This window comes from Arachis duranensis, chromosome 5 (genome assembly GCF_000817695.3).
Source record: "Arachis duranensis cultivar V14167 chromosome 5, aradu.V14167.gnm2.J7QH, whole genome shotgun sequence".
Lineage (NCBI taxonomy): Eukaryota > Viridiplantae > Streptophyta > Magnoliopsida > Fabales > Fabaceae > Arachis > Arachis duranensis.
The window spans coordinates 87,052,712-87,066,756 of record NC_029776.3 but is presented as its reverse complement, the minus strand read 5'-3'; the positions used below and the strand labels follow the sequence as shown (position 1 = coordinate 87,066,756).

Below are 14,045 nucleotides of genomic sequence, written 5' to 3'. Positions count from 1 at the left end.
AAAGATCTTATAAAAAAGTAAAAGTAATTTTATGTTTGGATATCTCATGCAAAAAGATCGTTTTATCTATCAATTATATTTGGGTATAACAATACAAAAATATTTTTTTGTTTATTTATTACATAAAAATATCTTTTTTAAAAGATATTTTTTTAAAAGAAAAAGATCTTTAAAAAAAGATGTAAATTATAATTTCTCAAAAAAGATTTTTTTTATTTTTTTAATATTTTTATTACTAAAAATTTATCAAACATGTTAAAAAATAAAAAAAAAATTATTTTTTATTAAAAAATTTTTTTTTATCAAAATAATAACGTCTAAACAAATACTAAGTATTAGGTAATTTGATATATGTGTGTATATATAAAACTGGTTTATACTCGATATCAATTTTATTTTCGTATTCCTTAAAAGATAAAAAAAAACAAGGATTGAAGCAGTGAAAAACGCGGTATCATCAAGTGGAAGCAGGCAAGCAGCTATCGTCGTATAACCTAAAAGGCTAAAACCCAAACTAAAACCCTAATTTTCGCAATTCCAGTTCTAGTGAGTAGTCACTGACATACGCAAACTCCTTCTCCATCTCCAAAAAAATCTTTCCTTCCATATCGTATGGGTCGCCGAAAGAACAACAACGATAACAACAGCATGAACAACCACCTTCGCTTCCAAGACGCCGACGAGGTTATCCAGGACGCTGCCGAGAGCTCCAACCTCGACGACCAATCCATGTGTGAACCTGAACCATCAGAACCATCGTTTATTGATTCCGATGACAAAACCAGCGCCGATTATTATTTCGATTCCTACTCTCATTTCGGTAACTTTTGCTTCTCTCTCTTTTCTCTCATTCTAATTGTTTAATATCTGCTTCTGCTCAATTTGAATTCCCTTTTGCTCAAAGTTCCGAACTTTACATCCGGGCTGTTGTTTTTTGCAACCTGAAAAATTCACGCGCTTCAGCTTAATCTCATTTGTATTTGTTCTTAATAGGATTGTTTTCTCATCTTAAATGTGTATATGTGTTTGCAGGAATTCACGAAGTAAGTGTGCTCAACTTGGATGCAGGCTGGTGTATTAAGTTTATATTTTGTTTATTTTTTTGCCTTGAAGTTCCGTTTTTTCTTTTTTTTTTTCCCCATAAATGAGAAGGGGAAATGCAAACTAGTATCAAATGTTTTGCAATATAGTAAAAGAAGTTTTTTGTATGTTATTGTGGTATAATGCTTTGTTGTAACCTTGTTTGGATTGCAGGAAATGTTGAAGGACACTGTAAGAACAAAAACATATCAAAATGTTATTTATCAGAATAAGTTTTTATTCAAGGATAAAGTAGTTCTTGATGTTGGTGCTGGGACTGGGATTTTGTCTCTATTTTGTGCCAAAGCTGGGGCGGCGCATGTCTATGCTGTAAGTGCCTGATTTCAATTATTGCCTTCTATGTTTTTTGTGATTTTATCAGTATTCCAAATAATGACTTTAAGTTGTACCATTTTTTATATTGCGAATTCAGGTTGAGTGCTCCGATATGGCTGACATGGCAAAGCAGATAGTTGAAACTAATGGGTACTCTAATGGTAATGCAATGTTTTATATTTTTTATTACTCCTTTGAAATACATTTTCTTTTGGTGTTGATTCGTTGGAAAAATCCACTCACAATGATTGCAATATAATTGTTTTGGTTTTGCAGTTGTAACAGTTTTGAAGGGTAAGATTGAAGAAATTGAACTTCCGGTTGAAAAAGTTGATATAATCATTTCAGAATGGATGGGATATTTCCTATTATTTGAGAATATGTTAAATTCTGTCCTTTACGCACGCGACAAATGGCTTGTAAGTTATGCACTCCTTGCTCTTGATATTAGATGAAGACATGTCACACAGTACAATGGTGTGGGAATCATTCTGAGTTTCCTCTTCTGAATAGGTCGAAGGAGGAGTTGTGCTACCAGATAAAGCGTCCCTCCATCTTACTGCCATCGAAGATGCAGACTACAAAGAAGATAAAATAGAGTGTGAGATCGTGACCTCTTATTAACCAATATGAGTTTGCTACTCTTATACAGTATACTTACGGTTACAATGAAAGAGGCATCCACACAATGCATTTTCATATGAATTTCTTTATTTATTGGTGAAAAAAAGAGTTACTCAAGCCACATTTTCATTTTTTCTAACAGTTTGGAACAATGTCTATGGATTTGATATGAGCTGCATCAAGAAGCAAGCCATAATGGAGCCACTTGTTGATACAGTTGACCAGAATCAGATTGCTACTAACTGCCAGCTACTCAAGGTGGAGCTTTAACAGTTCTTACATTCTTTGTATTTGACATGCGCAAAAATTTCATTCTGCATTGGCCAAAATATTGTATTTGGTTTGAACATGTACAATGATTGGTTCATCTTTATTCAGACTATGGATATCTCAAAGATGGCTCCTGGAGATGCTTCCTTCACAGCACCGTTTAAACTTATTGCTGAACGCGATGATTACATCCATGCTCTTGTTGCATATTTTGATGTAACATTTACTAAGTGTCATAAATTGATGGGCTTCTCTACAGGTTAGCTTCCTTTCTACTTCCTCAATTATTTATATGTTTTTGTTGGAGCTGTTCTTTTTCGTCCATATAATGTTATTGGGACTTGGGAGTCAAATTTATATTTCGGCATGTGAACTGTTAATTGGCAAAAAGATAATGCATAGATGTTAAATAGATCGAAAGGATTATATTTTTTGCACGAGAACAACAGAGCATAAAATTTGAAGGGAAGAACAATGAATTTTATAAGTTGGTATCTTTGAATTTGCATGTAGAAGTATCATCAATTCAGAATATGATAACCGCAGACTGAAAAAACTTGTAATCTCTTTTGAAACCATGCTGGTTTTATCCGCTCCCAAGAGTTCCTTAGAAACTTAGTTGAAAATTTGAATGATTGCTTGCTTGCAACGATTTGCTAGACTACACACGCACATGAAGTAACACTTTGAGAATTTATGCAGGGCCAAGGTCGCGTGCCACCCATTGGAAACAAACAGTGCTTTATCTGGAAGACATATTGACCATTTGTGAGGGTGAGGCAATTGTAGGGAGCATGAGTGTGGCTCAAAACAAGAAAAATCCGCGCGATGTTGACATAATGGTCAAGTACTCGTTGAATGGTCGCAGATGCAACGTTTCAAGGGTTCAGTATTACAAGATGCGTTGAGTCATGATTTTCCAATGCTATCTAAATTTTGCAAGATGTTGAACAGCAATTATTGCCGCTTTTATAATTTAATGTAGAGTCTTCTGTTTGAGGAACTGTAACTGTATTTTCACATTGTGCTTGTATTCTCTTATAAATTCATAGTTGCTCTTCTGGCTTTTTGGATGTAATGATATTTAAAATATTATTTTATTCAGAATTTAATTAATCCCATTGACAACTATTTGTTATCAATTTTCAGTGAATAGATTTGCCTTTGTTAGCAAGTACACAAAATTTGCATGACTGCTAATGTCATTTTCATCCTAATAGTCTAATACTACTCCTCGAGCCTTCTGATGACCAAAATAAACCTTAATTCTTGCACGTTGTATTGATTGGGAGTACTTGTAATATTTATTTTTGGTACATTAGCAGCAATGAGATTTAAATTTAAGAAGATATTTTGCTTGTTATTCAAACTGTGCTCTACATTAAGAAATGTGCAGCATAGTAGTGGCTGTATCCACATACTATAAGCAAGAATATTTGTTATTAAATTGGAAACAAAGTTTTGAATGGTGTAAACATGATGTATGTTAGGGCTAAAATGCTAAATGGTGCCATTTGATCTATATAACCGAATCCGTCTAATGGGATGAAGCGTTTGTTGTTGTTGGATGATTATCTATACTATTTTTTAGAGAAAAAAATTTCTAAAAATAAGGTGTAGGAGGAAATAAGTCTTTGGAGAACATCACAAGTTCATAACCTTCACTATCAAGCTAGTATACACCCTCCTTCAACATCAAAACAGAGTCATTAAAATACATGAATATAGCAAAATACTTGAATGGAAAATGAACCATTCCAAGTGGTCACTCTAAAGTCTAAAGTTCTCATGTGATTGCTTCTCTATGTTTCTTCCTCTTGACTATCACAGGCACATTTTACCTGTAAAAAATGATGTTGAAATGCCTGCAGTTCTTCAACAATCGCAGTGTAAGCTTTTGTGACTTGCTAAAGTTCAGATTTGGCTCCTTTTGTTCCCTTCTTTGAACTTGTTTTCTTTGCCCTCCACCACTGTCTTAAGCGATTGGAAACTCGGTCTGCATGTTTCTTCAGCGTCACGGTCGTATCTGTGATTCCTTTTCTAATCGTTTGTTTCCAGTCGCCTTTTCCCTTTTCCTTTTCCTTTTCTCTCAGAACTTTTCCCTACGATATGCAGATTTCTTGATTTGTCAGCGATTGTATGACATTTTAATCAAGTGTTTCCTTTAATAAAATAAAGGTACATGTCATTTTTCAAGCTAAATGGAAAAAGAGAAAGTACCAATTTCCCAGGAAAAGCAGCATCGCCGTCATCCTCATCATCTTCTTCATCTTCGGCATCTTCATCACCAAGGTTTTTCATGTTCATTAAATCATCCCTTGAGTACATTTTCATGCCAGGTGCTCCTGGCATGCCCTGATGCAGAATTAGATACAGTAAGGACATAGGGCTATAAAACTAACCAAATGTATCGAGCTAAATAAAGGACAAAGATAACCCTCCTCCTAAGATATAGTGATATACAATGATGACAAGAGAAACAATAACTAAGTCTTATTCTCACTAGGGAAGGTCAGCTATATTAATCAGACAATGACAGTGTTCCACTATAAATTGTCTAAAGATATATAACATGAACAAGGGAAATACCTCCATAGATTTTAGTAGCTTTTCCATTTCAGCCTCCTTATCAGACTTAGCAACAAAAGCATCACCAGGGATTCTGTCCTACAGAACAGAAAACATATTCTGATTAGAGATGAAGTAGCTTTACAAAACATCAAACAATAATGGCAAGAGCATATTACACAATATGACAATATCATTGCATGAAAGAGAATCATAGTTCCCAAACTATATACTTCAAAGAATGGATATTTCATTTGGTTGGGATTATGGAATTCGGAACCTAAGGTGCAAGGTGTGGATAAAGTTTTGTTTTGATTGTTGATAGAAAAGTGAGCTGAAATGCATGAAAATAAACCATGGACATGAAAAAAAAATCTTGATTTTCTCATCAAGGGTTACACTTAATCTAGGGCAGACTATTCAGCTATAACAAATACTCCAGCTGTTCTAATGTTCTGTAATCAGTAATCACATAAGCTCAATTGAACTAGCAACTTAGTTGGCATGCTCTATAATCACAAAACTACATGAATCGAAACAAAAGTGCATAGTTGGTTTCCGAAAAATGGGGCAGCTGTGCAATATTTATAGTAAGTTAGTAACTAATGTCCATTCTAATTCAAACACTTGAAAGCAGTAAGTAAACAACAATTCAGATTGTCAGTACCTTAGGGACAGGGGGTGGCTTGGTGCTGCATGCTTTAGTAAGGTCCTTGCAGAGATATTTGTACAATGAATTGGCATCAGGCTTCGAATTATATAGATATTCAGCAACATCTGTATCCGAATACCCTATAACCTGAAAATTTGAAAACAATAATTCATAATATAATTTGCCATTTCAGAACTAAAAGAAACCATGGCTTGCAATCCATTTGCGACAAACAAATGCACCGAGCGAAAATCACACAAAGTTCTATACCTCCTGACACGCTCGCTCGATTGTCTTGCACTCAGAATTGCACTGTCCTTCAGAGTCATGCTCAACTAACTGTTAAACAATAAAAGGAAGTTTCAAAATCAATGAGAGTGCAGGTATTAGAACTATTGCATGAATCACACACAATCATCAAATAAATGAAAAAATTGAACCACCATTCTTACCTCAAGCCTATCTTCTTTCTCCACAATATCAATGCGCAATATCCAATCCGCTTCTACCTTCTTAAGATTACAAACATTCTCTGCTATCTCAATGATCTGATACTCCGAGATCTAGCATCCCAAAAACACACAAAAATTTAGAATAGTCCAAACAACAACACAATAATCTTACCAATAAAACACTCTTACAATTGAAAGACATGAAAAAAGAAAACCTTTTTGGGAGCGGTCTCAGCTTGCTTTTTCTTCACCTGCTGATGCAACTGCTTAGCGAGAAGCTCACAAACTTGACACTTTATGTACGGAATGTCCTCTTTTCTAGCAAGCACTGCGGGTTTTTTGAAACACTCAGAGAGTGGCAACCATGTTGAAACCACCACTGAAACAAACACAACCCAAAACAATGTCTTCATCTTCCTCAACACACACGCTGTTCTAGAACCCCCTCTCCTTGTACAGGAAATTCAGATCCTCAAAAAAGGTGGGAATTTTCCACCAAAATTGACAGAGAACTGAAGTAATCAAATAACAAAAAAACCAAAAAACCAAAACCTTGCTTCTTTTCCTAAGCTTAAAAATATAGGAAAACCCAAATTCTTGGTTTTGTTACATAACGCAAAATAAGAATTTTTAGCGCATGTGATTAGTCCAGAGAAGCATAGCAAAAGTGGGTCCCATTTTTCACCAATAAGGTGCAGGGAAACACGTAGCTCTACATCATTAATCTAATAATAAAAATCTAAAATTTTCCCACAAAAGATTAAAAAATAAAAAATTTCCACCTTCTTTTCCACGTTGGAGTCAATGCAAAACTAACCCCCACCAAAATGACAGAGAATTAGAGAAACCGGGCCAGGCCCAAACTGTGGAAACTGGAAACTTTAAGTCCAAAACCCCATCTTCTGATAAACCCTAGACACCAATTTTGGTTCAGCGAGAAATCAAGCAATGGAGATCACAGGTTTGAGCAATGCATCAGATGATTTCGTCCCGCTTGTGGGTGAAAACTATGCCATGAAGATGAAAAACTCAGTGCAAGAACTGATTTCCGAGACTCGCAAAGGGTCCCCTGATTTTTCTTCTTTCCTTGATGTATTCTACGAATTGATGCAAGCCAATGTTAATCCACCTTTTGAGGTGATATGGGTCTACACTGCAATCAAGTTTCAAAGCCTCAAATCGGAGAAAGGTGATGCCTTGGATCGTGTATCTGACGTAAGATCCTTGTTTCAGCTGCTATCTGCGTGTTCAGCTTCTGTTGGTGCTTCAAAGAGTGTGGCTTTGATGGCCCCAGTTGTTTATGAGGTTCACAAGGTTCTTCTAGAACTTTCTGGAAAGGAACTGAAGCTGAAGAGAGAAAAGAAAGCAATGAAGGAGGTGAAGTCCCTGGTGGATGTGATTGTTGGGTACATGAGTATTTGCTGTAGTAAAAAGGTTTCTGAGGAGGAAGAACATGATTTTATTGGATTGAATTTGATTATGCCTTTCACTGATTTGGCTTATGTTTGGATGAATGCAAATGGGGATGCTGATAATGGGTTTGAATCTTTGTTGCCAATTTTGGGCAGTGATGTTTGCAAGTGGCTTTGTGATAAGGGTTTTCATGTTGGTTACTTGGGAGGTGCTGTCATCATGGAAGCTTTTTTCTTGAAACTTAGGTTGCTTTGTCATAGGAAAACACCAGGGGATGAATTGGAAGTGAATCTCAAGAGTTGGGCTGTTGGCTCAATATCTAGCTTTCAGAATATTTACTTTTTGGGTCAGTATTTAGTTATTGCATATTTGGTTTTAAATTTTCAGTTTCATGCTACATTTTGTTACTTGTGACAATGTGACTTTAGTTTTTCAAAGGTTGTAAAATTTTATGATTTTAGCTTTTTGTACTGCAGTCTGCACTATTATAATTGTTCTGTCTAAAATGCATAAACATCTATAACTAGTTTGATGATTGAGTTTGATCATGTATTTTGAGTTATCTAGAACTATGACTCATTTTCTAGCTCCTGTTTTGATGTTGATTTGTCTTGTGTAACCAGAGGTCCTCATGAGGGCAGCATTAGGGACATCTTTGCCACTGAGCTCAATTTCGGTTAGTATAGTTTGATTATTTTCCTTTTGAATGTTCCTCATAAGTTCATTTTTTTTCTTTGATATCATAGCTTGCATTTGTTTCCATTGTTAATACACAAAGCTCCAACACCATGATTTTATGGACCGGACAAAGGCTAGCATATCTTGGTTTTTTGTGTCCATTTTATCTTAATTTTTGTGCCGTGTCCTTGTTCTTACATACATATATTCATATGTTCATCATCAGTAATTTAAGTGACATCTATCAAATATGAGTGTCTGCAGAAATCTGAAGAGGAAACTCTGTTTAGGAAGGTTCTGTTTGATGCTTTGCTATTGGTGGAGTACCCTTTCCTTTATGAAAATTCCAAGTACATCAAAGACCTTTCCTTGACCAGACTGATTGTTACTCATAAGGCTGTAGAATATTTTAGGTATAAAGAATTTAGTATCGTATTATGTTTATATGGCTCTCTCTTTGTACTTGTAGTATCTAATAATTTATTAATGCAGGGGAATTGGTGATCAGAAAAGAGCTCTCTCTTATGTTAGGGAATTTTCTGTTTCACGGATACCCTTGCAAATAATCAAATATGTTACAAGCCAGAATGGTTTGGAGGAAAAAGCTGTTAAAGCAAATGGATCTTCACCCAGAGCTCTTTTGAGTAAGTAGATTATCACTGCTTATATCTAGGTTGCAACTTCCAGCATGGTTCTCAGTTTATTACAACAATAAAGTTTTTTCCTATTAGGTGGAGTCGGCTACACGGTTCTCAGTGCATTATTTCTAACTTATTTTGTTCCAATTTATTCTGCTTGTTAGCTTGGTTGCTGAGCATTGAGAATAGAGGGATTCGAGTTCTTGAAGATGATACTTTAAGAAGCTGTGCTAAATCAGGTCTTGATATTTCCCAAGCCGAGCAACCTACTGGTAACTTGAATGGAAAGATGGTGGATGATGATCTTTTTTATGTTGATAATGTTGGGGAAGAGGGAAATGCAGTTGAGGAGGATAAGCAAAACGAAGTGATTAGTGATGCGTTTGTAGCTGCTGCTCGAACTATGAAGGTAACTGATGGTGGAAGCCAAAAGCGAAAAGGAAAAAGCAAAGAAAGGAAAGTCAAATTCATCAAACATAACCTCCTTCAAAATTCTCGTCCAGTCAAAGCCGAGACTTCATCCGCAAATGATGGTTCAAGTGGCGAGAGTGAAGTTGAGGATCCAGCTTCTGATTCAGATTCATAAGCTAGAGTATCAAATTGTTAATCTCTATATAAAACTAAAGTAGAGGATCCAGTTACGGCGAAGATACACCAAGCCCCCTTGATTTTTCCATGTACTTCTTGGGGTGATCCTGTTCATGGGAATGATGATCAGCAAATTATGATAAGGAGGCTCCAAGAAGTTAGTGCTGTGGCTGCCACATACTTCAAGTTCAGTATTGTCTGCAACAATTTTTCCTTGTTCATTGCAGGCTTTAGAGATTTTTATTGTAGCTTCATCTATAGGAATTTCAAAGATGTTTGTATTGTGTTACATCATGTAAAATTAGTGTTGAGACTTTACATCTATCATATATCAATTGAAAGGCAATTGAAATTTAGTCTACTCATACAGTATTTTGGAAAAAAAAATTACTGTATACAATTACTCTATTAGCAATACTGTACTATAAATATAGCAAAATCATTAATTAAACCTTTTTTGAAATCAAAGAAAGTGTCCCTTAAGATTATTGCTGCCCATGAGTAATGAGTAGTGAGTCAATAAACAATTGATGAGTCCACATTAAATCTACAAATACAGTGAGAAAGCTCAATGCTTCCTTTATGACTAACTACAAAATGAATGCAAGCAAATCTACCTATATTTCATTACACACCCCTTCTCTTTCTATATCTACAACTCCCTCCAACTCTCTCTTCTCTAACCCTCTTGAAAAGTAAAAAAGTAAAAAATAAAGAAGATACAAGTAAGGAAATAAAAAAAGCTTAAAATTACAAAAAAAAAAAAGATATCAAACTTCAAGGGGAACAGAAACCCGGGTCTTTATAGGCTTAAGCTTCAGTCCCATGCTTTCTGGAGAGAGTAGCTCAGGAGAAATGCATGATGGGCTAAGAGGACTCCTTGGACTTTCACTGAAGTAGCAGGGTCTATACAAACCATACCCCATGAGAAAATACTCCATTGGAATCAGCATTGCATGTGGTTGTTCCTCTGTAACCATTGACCCACATCCTTGGACCTGCCAAATCAACACATCTTATGATCCTACTTTATGTATCTCATGCAATATTTTCCTACATAACACATGCATTTAGGTGTTTAAGGTCCTCCATTGAAGTTATGTGATAGATACTATATTCGCCATTACCTCCCTCAATGTTAAGTAAACCTGAAAATCAACTATGCTACATATATACTAAAAATCAACCATCAAATCAGCTATCCGTATAGAATAGATGTTGAAATACAAAATACACGTTGAAAATGAGTTAAATAACACATATTTATACACAAATATATAGTGGCTGAATTTTGGCGTGCACATAGTACTTTTGCTATTTGTATTATAGTAGACCCTTCCACATACTGATGCAAGAAGAACTACATACCTCAACCAAGGCGCTATATCTTCTATCGAGTTCTGAAGTCATATATAGAGCCTCTGAATGGAAAGGAGAACTGTCCCCCACGAAAATAAGTGTACGGCATTTTAATCTCTTCAATCCATCTGTTATGTCAGGCCTCCTACAAGTTGGCAAAACAAGTTCAAACACATACAGATGCTGACGCCAATCTCCAACTTAAATTCCCAGAGGATGATATATGAAATTACAAAGAGCAAGGAAGTGAATATGGTAAAGCAACTATCTAGAAGATCTTACTGATTAATTGCATGAAGGAACCTTAAGACATTTTTGCATTTTCTATCATCCAGTAACTGAGAAGTAGAAAAAGGAAAGGAAACAAGCACAAAGTGAGATAAATATATTGAACATAGAAAAAGTGAGGAGAAGAAAGAAAAACAAGAGAAAAAGAAACTAGGTTTGGTTAGCACTGACTCTTTTGCAAGCTTGAACTATCTCGGATTCCGGAACCTCGGCCCATAGAAATATAACAAATTTGACATCACCTGAAAGAAATTGGAAACAGTTTCAGGTAATGTTATTGAATTCGAGAACACATCAGATAGTCTAAGGCATTTGGAAGGAACCTTGTTATAAAACCATTCAGTCCAAGAAGGAGCTTTGCATAAAGGAGATACAAGTATCAAACCAAGAACCCGCTCCCTATATTTCGTCTGTAATAAAGCATCAAAGAAGAGCAAATCAATTTGATTGACTTCATATAATCTAAAACTACAAAGCATTGGCCACATCCCAAAACTATTTCACCATTCAAAGCTACGTAGGATACATACTGCAAATAGGGAAAGGATATAAGCACCAGCCATTACTCCCATACACATCACTGCACCAAGCCTGGTCAAAGAAATAGTTCATCCATCGGTTAAATATATAATATTCATTAAAAGTCCACCCAGAATAGTTCATGCCTTTTACTTTACATATTAGTTTTGAGTTTCAATAAATGTAATAGTTCAAAACAACAATAACAAAAAATTTATTGAGCAAGTAATGATACTGCAATTACCCGAAATAGTTGAGGATCTCAATTATTTGATCTGCCAAGTCTTCGACGGAAGGAATAGGATCTTCAGAACTAATTTCAGCAGCTCCCAACTGCAAGAACTCTTGTGGAAGTTCCAGAGAAATTACGTGAATAATAATACTGGGTTTTGAAGGTAATACAAGGTAGTTCGAGTTGACAACATACAGACCTCATGCCCGGGAGGACTAATATGATAGATGCAAAAGTTGTGTAGCAGCAAAGAAGCCGCTTCTGGACAGAAAAATAATCCTTGGAAACATGATTTATCTGAATCGACAACAAATTATGTATCAGGCTTTTAAGAGAATGAACACTCAGAGCAATAGATTCTAAAACAACAGCAGAAAGCTCAGAATGCTTGATATATTAGCTACTGGAAAACGAGATAACACCACTTACAATTTAGCGCTAAATCCGGATAAGTGATCAGGGCTGGTTTGTCATGATCACCGTATACCATGACAGACACAGAACCACAGCCAGTTCGAATATAATGTTCCTGAAGTAATAATCCAAAATTAGTACTGCATAGAACAAACGAAAAAGAACACAAACAAATCAGAGCAAAAACGAATAAAAAAACTGAAGTAATCTTTTGGAACAAAAAGAAAAAAACGAAAAAATAAAACGTTTCTGTAGAGGAAAGGATATCCTTTATTTTGTACATACTCCATTAGAGTAATGTAAGAAAAGCATGTTCAAAACTTGTTAAAACAGTTTATTCCCTAACATATTTGCCTCCATGTGGCCTTACCCCTTTTTTGGACAAACCCAACTAACAAGCAACAGCATATTAGTATCACTTTTCAAAAAGATGCATGAATTGAATACTTCCAGATTCCAATCATTGTATGCCCCAGGAAGAATACAAGGTGAAGCCAGTGAAAAAGAGGACAACATCTTTGGAATATTTAAAAGGAGAAGAATGACTTTACATTATCTAATAACAAATACTTACATAAATTAACAAAAAGCACCACCTGCTATAACTATAATCCAGTACAAAAATAATGAGATAAAGGACAAGAAAGGTATAGCCAAGGTTCTTAATTCCTATAGACTGTAATGCACTTAGAGAGAACCGAGGAGAGGGAAAAGCCAAAAGCAAAATGGATCCAATTCCTTCAAAGGCATGAACATCATCATATAAGAAAACAGGGAAAAAAATTAAAAAGAAAAAAAAAAGGGAACCCGGACCCCACATGAAAAACAAAAAGACGGATCAATGATACAAGGTGGAGAAAAAAACAATGTGTTAGTTAACTAATAGGAAGTAAAATAAAATGCAAATATAAAATCTTTTCTTTTACATCATCAAAATGGCATCAAATAAGGGTAAGGTTAAGATTCATATCTTGAAAAAAAAATACTAAATCCATGTTTTAATCTAAATATGGAATTGCAAAGAAATGAATAAACAGCTCACGAGCTCAACATGTTATGGAATATGGAATTTAAAAATAGAAAAAAAAAGAAATAAAAAGAAAGCATAGGGGTACATCCAAAACACAGATCAGCTATTTGACATGTATAAAATAAAAAATGAAAAATTCAAAATCTCAATGGCTTGGCGATTTAAAACACATTCAATTCAAAAGAAGAACATTAAAAAATGAATTAAAGCAACAGAAGAAAATAAACCAACCCATTCAAAATAATGAATATGAAAACAGTTCAAGCTCGCTGTAACATCCAACATGAAAAAACTAGATCCAATACTACCAATGATGTAAAAATATAGCTTAATAAAAACAATCGCAACGCAGCATAGCAAAAGTTAGAAGTTAGAAAAATTGCAATCGCCCAATTGAGAAAGTGCTAAGAAACGATCCAAAACTTAACAAAGATGGAAACTTTAAAGGAAACCCAGAAATGAAATGGGGAAAAAGAAGAACCTTTCCATCGAGGTAGATGTTGTCAGCATCAAGTAAAGCAGATTCAGACATAGGTGGTGGTGAAAACTGGAAGAAGAAGAAGAAGAAGAAGAAGAAGAATGAGTGAATGAGTCAGGCAAGCTTCCACCAATTGATTCTCCGAGTGTGTATATATGTAGCTGATGGTTCAATCAATGGAAATTGGAATAATAATAATAATAATAATAATAATAATAATAATAATAATAGTTATGAATCACGCAGACTGTAATCAATGTATTAATGCGAATGTGTATATATATTGTGGTGGTTCCTGGCTTTGATTCTTGTGTTGTGGCGGTTTGAAGGGTGAGAGATGAAAAACGAAAGATATAAAGAGAGCACCGACGATTTTTTTTTCTTCCTTAACAAAAACCTGCCACTTCCCTCAAAATTTTAACCTCC

The 14,045-nt window shown here is 35.1% G+C and overlaps 4 protein-coding genes across 4 annotated transcripts; 2 read left to right on the top strand and 2 right to left on the bottom strand.

Annotated features, from left to right (window-relative positions):
- Positions 1–427: 427 nt before the first annotated feature.
- LOC107490149 (protein arginine N-methyltransferase 1.1) lies at positions 428–3,463 on the top strand. The gene is made up of 9 exons (XM_016110917.3): positions 428–820; positions 1,033–1,043; positions 1,255–1,410; positions 1,514–1,577; positions 1,693–1,835; positions 1,930–2,017; positions 2,183–2,298; positions 2,419–2,569; positions 3,013–3,463. The coding sequence occupies exons 1-9, from the start codon at positions 613–615 to the stop codon at positions 3,216–3,218; spliced, it is 1,143 nt and encodes a 380-aa protein (XP_015966403.1). The 5' UTR covers positions 428–612; the 3' UTR covers positions 3,219–3,463.
- A 447-nt stretch (positions 3,464–3,910) lies between these two features.
- LOC107490147 (uncharacterized) lies at positions 3,911–6,576 on the bottom strand. Its single transcript, XM_016110916.3, has 7 exons — positions 6,198–6,576; positions 5,983–6,093; positions 5,801–5,869; positions 5,546–5,677; positions 4,900–4,977; positions 4,531–4,665; positions 3,911–4,412 (listed from the first exon to the last, which is right to left on the bottom strand). The coding sequence occupies exons 1-7, from the start codon at positions 6,393–6,395 to the stop codon at positions 4,218–4,220; spliced, it is 918 nt and encodes a 305-aa protein (XP_015966402.1). The 5' UTR covers positions 6,396–6,576; the 3' UTR covers positions 3,911–4,217.
- Positions 6,577–6,774: 198 nt separating this feature from the next.
- Positions 6,775–9,588, top strand: LOC107490145 (uncharacterized). Its single transcript, XM_016110914.3, has 5 exons — positions 6,775–7,741; positions 8,019–8,071; positions 8,338–8,486; positions 8,566–8,717; positions 8,876–9,588. Exons 1-5 carry the CDS (start codon positions 6,931–6,933, stop codon positions 9,295–9,297), a joined length of 1,587 nt encoding a protein of 528 aa, XP_015966400.1. The 5' UTR covers positions 6,775–6,930; the 3' UTR covers positions 9,298–9,588.
- A 223-nt stretch (positions 9,589–9,811) lies between these two features.
- Positions 9,812–14,039, bottom strand: LOC107490146 (protein NDL1). The gene is given in 11 exon segments (XM_016110915.3): positions 9,812–10,297; positions 10,668–10,803; positions 10,941–10,996; positions 11,118–11,158; positions 11,161–11,188; positions 11,270–11,356; positions 11,477–11,537; positions 11,710–11,798; positions 11,897–11,994; positions 12,127–12,226; positions 13,623–14,039. Coding segments are annotated over 11 exon segments (975 nt in total). The 5' UTR covers positions 13,674–14,039; the 3' UTR covers positions 9,812–10,069.
- Between the last annotated feature and the right edge of the window lie 6 nt (positions 14,040–14,045).